Source organism: Lonchura striata, chromosome 30 (genome assembly GCF_050655825.1).
Source record: "Lonchura striata isolate lonStrDom1 chromosome 30, ASM5065582v1, whole genome shotgun sequence".
NCBI classification, from domain to species: domain Eukaryota; kingdom Metazoa; phylum Chordata; class Aves; order Passeriformes; family Estrildidae; genus Lonchura; species Lonchura striata.
The window spans coordinates 2533224-2543668 of NC_140732.1; the positions used below are offsets into that span (position 1 = coordinate 2533224).

Consider the following 10445-nt stretch of genomic DNA (forward strand, 5'->3'; position numbering starts at 1 on the left):
GGGATGTGAAACAATAGCCTCGGGCTAATCAGTAAAGGCTCCTGATAAATATATAAAAGCAAGCTAGACTCCTAATGAATGTATACAGGAGTAGTCCAGTGTTGCTTCTCTTTCGACCGCCACTTTGCTCTCGGGGGTTACTCACCGCTGTCCCCCGTCCCTCCCCGGCCCCCCGGGACCCTCCGGCTAGCTGTCCCCTCCAGGGGCCGGGGTTTTCCGCGGTCCCGCTGCCCTGGGTTCACCAGGCAGCGTGTGGGTTAGCACGGTCCGAGTTGCGGCGCTGCCTCAGTCGCCGCAAGGGTTCGAGATAAAGAGACCAAGAGAGACCAATGGTATGCTTGTCCAGAGAGATTGTATTGCCTGAAGCATTGCAGTGACCAAAGGCCCTGGGCTATTGCCCAGATACAGTTTTATACAGCAAAATTAAGAGATAAGGTCTTAAACAATAGAGACAGTGTTCAACTAAGGCACATCAGAACCACCCCAGGGGCCAGGTCCAATGGGAACTGCTCAGGGGTGGGGAGAAGGGGGTCTACAGAGGAATGCTGAAGCGGGACTTTCCCGAAACAGTGGAGCATACATAAATGTATCTTTTCCCTCAGTTTCTCATTCCCAAAGCCTTTCTAAAACAATGGGGCATACATGAATGTATCCTTTTCCTCAGTTTACCATTCCCAAGGCCTTTCTAAAACAATCCTCCACGCTACCATGCCAGCATGACTGCAACAATTCCCCGCTTTTCAATTACTAAGATGAACGATGCCTTGGGAGAAGGTAAACTGTGGCTCTTAAACTGCAGTGTCTTTCTGCTTGTCGTCTTCCCACCAATCGCTTTCCGTGGCGGCAGCAGCGATGAAAACCGGCGCGGAAGCCTTCGGCTTCGAGGTGATGACCTTGGAGACGATCTGCTTCAGAATTCCGAATGCTAACAGAACTAAAAACAATGCAACTAGAAAGTAAAAGATGTCTTTTAAAAGAGACACTGCCCACCCAGAAAGGTCCCAGTCTTTGAACAGATTTTTAAACCAATCCTCATTTTCTTGCTTCACATTCCCAATGAGGCTTCTCATTTCCTGAATGGACGAGTGGACACTCTGTCCTTTAGATGACAGATCAAAACAACACAACCCATCAAATTCTTTACATCCATGACCATGTGCCAACAGCAGGAAATCAATAGCTGCCCTATTTTGGAGGGTAGCCTTCCTGGTTATTTCCTCGTCTTCTAGGAGGTCACTCAGGGCTGCTGATGTTAAATTTGCCTGCTTGGTCACCCAGCATTCTAGATTGCCTAATTCACTCAATGCTTTGGCTGCTGCAACCCATGATAAAAACACAGAGACAGCAACTCTTTTGGATTTTGCCCAATGATAAATTTCTGCATCACAATGTTCGTCAAATTGGCTTGCACTCCGCTTAGTAATTTTTTTCCCACTTTTTGCTTGCCCAATTGGAATTTGGGTCATGTTGGGGGAAGCAAGGGTCAGATGCCCAAAAGTACATGGACCTCCAATAAGACGAGATGGGATTCCTGGGTACGCTCTGTCCCCACAGATAAGAAACATTCCCTTGTCCAGCTTGCGTGGACGGAAATCAGTGGTGGATGTAAATTTCAGCTTGTAGACAGCTGTGCACCATTGACCTGCTCTGAATTCTACCTTGTACTGTTTAACATGCTCATATAATTTTACTTCTTTGGTTGGGGAAAAATCAAATTGAATGCAAAATTCAGCTTTTGCAGAGCCTAGGAGTTCTAATTCCTGGGGCTCCCCCTCAGCAGTGGGCAAATGTGAAACCCACCCTTGCCATAAAATGAGGGGATTTCGCACTTGTGCTTCAACTTGTCCTGCACCTTTAGGTATTTTATTTTCGTTCACCTGCTTTTGCAAACGGACCAGATCAATTGGAAACTCATCCTCCTTACTTGGAACCCCTATTAAACATGTGGACATCGGATTTTCTGCTGAGGCAGTGGACAAACACATATGATCCTGTTGCAAGGCTTGGGCTAGCGTGACCCACACATTTTTCTTGGGCTGTGGAACAATCCATGCATCCACCGTGGAAGGGTAGATGACCATTCCCTGGAACCAAACGATGAGCAGGAATGTGGAAATTGACATTCTGCTAGTCTGAAAGAGAGATAAAATCATACAACAAAGTGAACTAACTCTGAAAAAGATACAATTTGCTCTGCCAGTATAAAGGAAAATGATTCTCCCCCCTCCCGCCTTCCCCCCTTGTCGAGGAGGCCCTTTGAACCCAGGAGTCCTGGGGGTTGCTGCTGCTGAAGCAACCACCCTTTCCCTTGGTTTTATCACTGAGTCCTCTGTCATCAGCATAGCTTTCCTGGTGCACTCCTTGATGAGCTGATCGAGTGTGGGGGGAGGCGATGATGGAAGGGATAGGATGACTCGCTGACAGACTTCATTTGCATTTGTGGTGACCAGTTCTAATATAAGTTGGTCTTGGAGCTCTGGATTTTGCACCCTCTTTTCCACAGAGGCTCGCACTCGATCCACAAAATCCATGAATGGTTCTGAAACAGACTGCTTTAAAGTGGTATATGAGACAATAGGGTCTTTAGAAGGCATATTAAAAAATGCACGTTCTGCTGCATCCCTGGACAGGTCTAACACTGCTCTGGGAATGCCTGCTGCTTGCTTTTCAGCTTGGCTCCAATCACCCTCACCCACTAGATGTTCTAAAGTGATTTCCTCATCCTCTATATCTGTGGAAAGGCTTGGACTTTGCAGAATCTCTGGGAGGAGATCTGCTGCAAGTCTTTTCCACGTTCTTTCCCACAATCTAAACTCTGACTGAGGGAGCAAGCAACTGAAAAGACGTTTCAAATCAGCGGGGACAAATGTCTTGGAGCATATAGTAGCTTTCAAAATGCTCTTAAAAAATTCACTTCTTTCCCCAAACTCACGCTTCGTTTTGCAAAGTTCCCTAATACTATCATACGAAAGGGGCTCCCATTTGGCGTTCTGTCCCCTGGCATTATAAATCACAGGGGCTAAGAACGCAGGCTCGGTCTCTCTGAGCACTTCCCGGCTGACAGCCTGGGCGCTGCCGTTGCCAGGGAAACCGGGAGAGGGAGAGGGAGAGGGAGGAGGAGGAGGGCCGGCTTGTGAGGGAGTGGCCGCAGCCGGCGGGGCTGCGTGGAGCGGGGCTGGGACAGGGGTAGGGGGTGGTGATGGAACTGCGAGAGGAGGAGCTGAGGGCTGGACCGGGGGCTGGAATGTGGGCTGGATCGCCGCAAGGGAGGAGGGGTTGGGGTCAGGGACAGGCGGAGGGGGGAATGCGAGGGCTGGGGGCGTGTTCTGGGCTGGCACAGGGAGCAGGGAATGCGGGGATGGAGAAGGGGAAACCGCGTGGCCACCTCCATCTTGTGGGGGCTGCACGGGGGGGGGAATGGGGGGTGCAAAGCATGGATTTTCAGCTGCGGGAGCGAAAGCAGGAGGCGGAGAAGGGTTAGAAACTAAATCTACATCTGCACAGTTAGTTTTCTCACCGCAGGGGGTGCGGGGGGGCACCGGGGACGCGACAGGGCGCTTTTCTGCTCCCTGGGCGCCCTGAGTGTCCGCACTCTCTTTCACAACATCGTAAATGACCAAAAACATTCTCATAAAACCTTCTTTCACTGAGGGATCTCCTGCCTTTGTCCTTTCACTCAGCACTGCACCAACACGCTTCCAAAAGCGTCTTTCTCTCACTACTTGCTCTGTTACCTCCGGAATACTTACTGATAACCATCTGACAAACTCTTTTACAAGGCTCTTCGGAAATTTGACACCTGCACTCAGCAGGGGCTCCTGAACTTGTTTATAAATCTCTTTCTGCTGTGTAGTCAGCCTAACACCCATGGCTGGCTTCACAGCAAATCTCAACCAATTACTGCGGCAAACCCAAAGTTCTAAAGCTACGACGGAGACTCCCGTCACGCCTGCGCGCTGGCGTGTCCCCCCGTGGGCACACAGGAGCCGATGTCTCCTGGCCGGGCCCCTGCCCCCCAGTACCGAGACTCACCCACCGCCGTCCTTTAGACACCACTGCAGCAACGGTTCCCGAACCCCGGGCGGTCTCCCGGGTGTGGAGAGGTGCCGTCCGACCCGTGACGACCTCGCCGGACAGAAATCGGCGTCTGTCTCCACGGCAACAGTCCCGCTGGGCTGTGTGGAGAGGCAAATGCCTCACACCACCAGCGTGATCCCAGAGCTTCTCCCCGCACAGCCGACAGCCTGCGTAGCGATTTATTCACACCGCTCACCGCTCTGTAGCTCGCGGTGACACTGCAAAGTGTCTGGAAAAGCTCCTAGCCAGTGCACTGTCCACGACGGCTGCGGCAGGCTTGCTCAGACCAGTGCAAAGCCCAACGTTGGTGCGCCACTTGTTGCTTCTCTTTCGACCGCCACTTTGCTCTCGGGGGTTACTCACCGCTGTCCCCCGTCCCTCCCCGGCCCCCCGGGACCCTCCGGCTAGCTGTCCCCTCCAGGGGCCGGGGTTTTCCGCGGTCCCGCTGCCCTGGGTTCACCAGGCAGCGTGTGGGTTAGCACGGTCCGAGTTGCGGCGCTGCCTCAGTCGCCGCAAGGGTTCGAGATAAAGAGACCAAGAGAGACCAATGGTATGCTTGTCCAGAGAGATTGTATTGCCTGAAGCATTGCAGTGACCAAAGGCCCTGGGCTATTGCCCAGATACAGTTTTATACAGCAAAATTAAGAGATAAGGTCTTAAACAATAGAGACAGTGTTCAACTAAGGCACATCAGAACCACCCCAGGGGCCAGGTCCAATGGGAACTGCTCAGGGGTGGGGAGAAGGGGGTCTACAGAGGAATGCTGAAGCGGGACTTTCCCGAAACAGTGGAGCATACATAAATGTATCTTTTCCCTCAGTTTCTCATTCCCAAAGCCTTTCTAAAACAATGGGGCATACATGAATGTATCCTTTTCCTCAGTTTACCATTCCCAAGGCCTTTCTAAAACAATCCTCCACGCTACCATGCCAGCATGACTGCAACAGTCCAGGATACTATGTCTGAACTCCGGAAAAGGTTAAATCAACGCAAAAAAGATCATGAGGCGGGCAGGTCATGGTATGAAAATTGGTTTAATGTTTCACCTTGGCTAACCACTTTGTTGTCTGCCTTAGCAAGACCACTGATTATATTGATGCTGGGACTTATATTTATGCCTTGTATATTACGCTGTATTTTACACGATGTTAAACAACTATTTAACATAGCTAAACTACTTATTTTAACTACAAAGTCGGGGGCAAAATATAAAAGTGCATCTATTGATGAGGATGAAGATTGTTGTGAATGTGTTGTGCGACGTAGGGGCTACGCCTATTGTAATTGTGAAGTATTACCTTGTGAGTGCTATGATAAATGTTGGGATTGTAGAAAAAGGTTTATTTGCAATGCCGAAAGTGAAAGCAGTGTCTAATAAACAATAATGGGATAAAACAAGAAAATGGGGAAATTTGTGGAAAACTACAGACTGAGGTATTGTTTATTAAGATATATATATAAAGGTTAGGAAACGGACTCGTGAGAAACCACAGACGGAGGATAGGAAACGGAGTGTGAGAAAATACATACTGCTTACAGACTAAGGTATTGGTTAGGAAATGAGGATACGCAAATAGCCTGCGGACACAACATTTGCAAGATAAAGAAAAATCACAAACAACACCTGGGGACTGAAGATACAAGATAAAGATAACCACACTTACGGCTTACTTAAACAGAAAGAAACTGCAAACAAAGGAGCCTGTCAGGACTTCATGGAAAGAACGGAATAAAAAGAAAACTGTTTAGACGAATCGGGATGGCAGAGAGGGAGCAGAGACTCCCCGGCCGTCCAGCGCTGTTTTTGCTCATATCCTACTTGCTGTAATTAATAAAATTCTAATTGGATTATGATCCATTGTGGCGTAAATTTATAACATGGATATATTTTATTTTGATGATTTAAAAAACCAAAATAAATTAAACATAAATAAACAAATGGAGAATGTGAGACCAGGACCTGCTAGCCAAGAGGTTATGGGAGTGCAGCTCATTTGATGTGCCAGTGTGTCACCACATCCTTTCCTCGCTGGGCATCTCCTCTTATTCTTTTGCCATAGTTTCTTTGTGTCATTTGTGCTGCTCTCTGCTACTTGGTATTACAATGGGACCACCATTGACAGGTTTGGGGGACAATGGACCCGAAAGATGCTGTACAGCCAAAAGTGCCGGCTCCAGGGGCACAAGGGCGCCGTTGTGCTGCGGGGGACCGCGATGCCCTGAGCAGGGCCGATCCTGCACCGCGCCTTGGGCACCCCTGCTTTCAGAGTCTGCATAAGATTATAAAATCACCAGGAGAAAAGAGCATGAACCAGTTCTGCTATGGCAGTATCTCAAGGCTTTGAGGGAGAGGGTTGTGAGGGCCTATTAACTCACAGGGATGCACAGAAAGTGTTGAAATGGAAAAAATAGTCAAAACCATTTAGAACTGGGAAGGAAAATCTGAGACACTGGCAGCTAGCACCTCAGAAACACGTGGCTTTTGCTCCTATCATCTGAGAGCTTCCTGAGCAGGAGCAATTCTTTGAATTGCATCAGCGTGGACATGGCAGGAAAGGGAAGCGAGCAGATGGATTTAGTTTCTCCTGCCACCCCCTGAAATCCCAGTTCTCATTTGTGTGCGCTGCGGATTCTGCATCAGGGGCCTGTGGCCCTGAGTGGGTGGCCGCCGCCTAAAATTTGGAACGGCTCAGGATGTCTCCCAGACCAAGCCTGCCACCAACTCAAATGTCTACTGCCCTGACAGTCCCAAGTGCTCCCTGCAAACTGAAATCAGCAACCTGGGGTGGCGATCTTTGTTTCACAGAGCAAATGGCCGCTGTTTGTGTTCAGGGGCCTGTGGCCCTAAGTGGGCAGCCAACTCCAAAAAATCCAAACAGCGCAGGATGTGTCCCAGGCCCCCCAACCTGCCACCACCTCGAACTTGCTCTGCCCTGACAGTCCCAAGCTCACCTGGCAACCTGACACCAGGAACCTGGGGTTGCGAGCTTTGTTTTCCAGGGAAAAGGGCCAGCGTTCTTGGTCCGGGGCCTGTACAGGGCCCTGAGTGGGCTGCCGCCTCCAAAAAATCCGACCGGCACAGGACGTGTCCCAGATCCAATGTTCCACCATGTCAAAATTGCTGCACCTTCCCCTGGCCTTGCTCACTCCTGCGCACCTGCTACTGAGAGTAAGTTACTGTGAAGCCTGGGTCACCTATTTTCACCCGGGAGAACTGCTCCAAATACACAGGAATCTCCAATATGCAGGAATCTCCCAGTATGCAGGAATCTGTGTCACCAGTGAGCAAGAAGACACTATCTAGACAGCACTGCAAGCCAGAGGAAACCTGATTCTAGGCAGCTTCCTTGCAACTGTCTCACTTATAATTGATATTTTATTGTTTACTTTGCAGACTTGCACTTATCAATGACACTTTGCTGCACGAAACAGCTGGAAGACTTCTACCTCCTTTGCCAAATCCTGGGGGAAACTGCGGTGATAAATGAGCCCTGAAACAACATGATTGATAGTTCTGTAGCCTCAAGGTGCACTGCAGATCCTTTTGTACAAATCAAATCCTGCTTAAGTCTCCTTAAATTTCTCAGGGTGACCTCTCTTCTTCCCTCTCTCAATTCTTGCTATGAATCACTGAAAGTCTACTTTCCTTTTTAAAATGTTATTTTAATTAAGGGTCATATATTTCCATTTATTTTCCCTTCAAGTAGCATTGGGCCTCAACCACTGTCAGCTCAAAGGGGACAGTGAATGTCTGGTCAAAGAAAACACTGCTTGTAAAGACAAGAAGGCTGCTGGGCTCCTGGCAAGTGCATGCACAGAGACACTGATCCATGTGCTGATGAGCTGCTCTCACTGCTCCTTCATTTGCAGAAGCTGCCAGTTAAAATCACAGCTGGAAACAAATTAAATCTGACTTTCTGACTTGCCAGAATGCAGTATCTTTGGTACCTCTGATGCCTTTTTGGCATCTAAGACACCTTTTTGGGCTACCTGAAAACAGAAGCCAGACAAAATTAAGGCAATAAAAAAGCATTTATATTTATTGAACGGCCTTCAGGTACATTTAGGGCAGATGAAGCCCCCGCGGGGCTGCACCCAAAAATGGACCACGGCTCACAGGTTTTCACACTTTTAGAAGTTTGGGCCATTTGCATATTGAGGGTTCAGCTTCCAATTCCAGCTTCAGGTAATGAAGTCATTTACCCCAAGTTTGCTCCCCCCAGCTCACTTTTGTTTCCATCTCTGGGGGCCTGCGGCAGTGAGGTGTCCTTGACTGCCAGGCCTGGAGAGGAATTGCTGTGTCTGCCCAAAATGGGAAAGCAGCAGCTCACACTGTGTGTGGAGTTTAGAGTTCTACACTAAAGAACTGCAGGGTTAGAAATAGATGGAAAATATAAAAGCAGAAATGCTAAGGCATCACTTGTGGTAATGGAAGGTAACAATGGTACTGCAGAGAGCACCTGCCCAGCTGGGGCTTTACCTGCTGTTAGCAGGGAGTTCACAGCTGGAGCCCTAAATCTGCTCTAAGGCTACTTTGATGCTGCCATTCATTTCCAGGCACTTTGGGAGGACAGCTGAGTGACAAAAGCTTCAGGTTTCCCATCTGAGTGGTGACTCTCTTGTCTGGGCTAAGCAGTACATTAAGTTGCCTTGGAATCTCCATGTGGGAAGTGCCATATAGTGCCAAGTATTTCTATTGGTGCACTAGAATAAAGATTTATTAGCAAAAGCCAAGAAATCTCTGCAGCAGGACAAAGCCTCCTAAGTCAGCCTTGCAGCACCACACTGGGGCTGAGAAGTCCTTCAGACTCTCACAAGTGGGAGTTATCCTGGTGATGGGAAGAGCAGTGTTCAGTGAGAGGAACCCAGTTGGTTCTGCTTTCAGGGACTCTTCACTGAGCCCAGCCACAGCATGGATGTCCATGAAGGCAATGGGTGCCCTGAGTTACGTTAGTTTTTAGGAAGATTCACTGCATAAAAACATTGTGAAGCATCCCAATGATGCCTCAGGTTTTAACTTTTCTATTTTTCACATTCCGGGCTGCTTTAGTGTGTGGGTCTGGGCTTCGTATTAGGGGATGGTGAGCCCTCTGTACAGAGCAGAGAGACAAAACAATTCCTTCTCTAGCTGGGGACCAAGGACAAATCATCCAAATCTCAGGCCCAAGGGCACAAACAACGTGGGTTGAAGAGAGAAAAACAAGCAGGATGGGACTTCATGGGCTAAAGCTAGAATTGAACAATTGACTCCAATATGCAAATGGAGCAGAAGTGATCAAAGTGAGAGACCCTGTGAGCAGTTGTGCATTTTGTGACCATTTTGGGTTCACCTCGGCTGTAGACATGGCTGGAGTCTTGTACTGCTCAGGGTGTATCCATTGAGGCCTTTTCATAAATCCCTACTGTTATAAGTTGAGGCGAATAATTTGATTCAGCCTGTTAAGATCAATTAATAATTTTATTAATTACAGCAAGCGATAGCAAGCAAAACAGCGCTGGGTTCAGCTGGGAGCCTGGCTCCGCCAAAAGCTGACAACCTTTCCTTCTCTTCAGTCCCTTTTTATCTTGCATGTGTGGGGGTGATGAGTCTCGTTCCACCGTGGTTATCAGTCCCAAAAACAATGGATTTCACAAGTGGGGTGGTGTGTCTCCTTCCACTGCGGTTTATCAGTTTTCAGCAACAATGGGTTTCCACTGCGGTTATCAGTTCCAGCCAGTCCTGCAAAATCTTTCACAATCTTTGTTTGTGGTTACCAGTCAAGCCTGTAAATTCCATGTCCCGACTTCCCCCCCTTTTATCGTAATTTCATACTTTTGATGAACAAACAAGTCAATGCAGTTTCTCACACCTACTTTATTCATTAACTCAGTCTAGCCTCTGTTCTAGGGCAGCCTTTACAAGGCATCAGTTTGGTCAGAATTACATACTAAAAACTCTAAAATTCTACTTTTGCACCCTGTGTCAATTCACCTATTACACTACTCAAACCCTTTTGGCTTGTAATTCCTCATACAGTGTTGGCAGCCTCTCCCAGAAAGTAAAACCAAAGCCATAGGTGCTTTTGACTTCTTGCCAGGGTCTCCGAGCCCCCTGCCAGGGTCTCGAGACATCCAGGGCAGCCAGAGGGATGTCCTGGACTCCGACAGTAAGATCCTTTGGATCCTAAGTCATATTATTTCTTCCCTAGCTGTGAAATGAATGGTACCTTTAACTCAATGCTGTATATACCTACTAGTAGTCTCTTTTTGTCTTTTTTCCTGAGTAGTATTAGTTTGTTTTAAGCCTTATGTCTGTTTTGTGTCTATTAAAGAAAGAATTCATTCTCTAACAGACTGTGTCAGCTATTCTTAAAAAACTTGTGAACCAG

The 10445-nt window shown here is 48.2% G+C and overlaps 1 protein-coding gene across 2 annotated transcripts; it reads right to left on the reverse strand.

Moving 5' to 3' along the window:
* Positions 1-333: 333 nt before the first annotated feature.
* Positions 334-5042, reverse strand: LOC144247277 (uncharacterized). 2 transcript variants are annotated; one of them, XM_085563135.1, is made up of 2 exons: positions 4033-5042; positions 334-2549 (listed from the first exon to the last, which is right to left on the reverse strand). In XM_085563135.1, the coding sequence occupies exon 2, from the start codon at positions 2529-2531 to the stop codon at positions 789-791; it is 1743 nt and encodes a 580-aa protein (XP_085419261.1). In that variant the 5' UTR covers positions 2532-2549; positions 4033-5042; the 3' UTR covers positions 334-788. The 2 variants fall into 2 exon arrangements, with proteins under 2 accessions (XP_085419261.1, XP_085419262.1); XM_085563136.1 differs by having other exon boundaries at positions 334-2552.
* Between the last annotated feature and the right edge of the window lie 5403 nt (positions 5043-10445).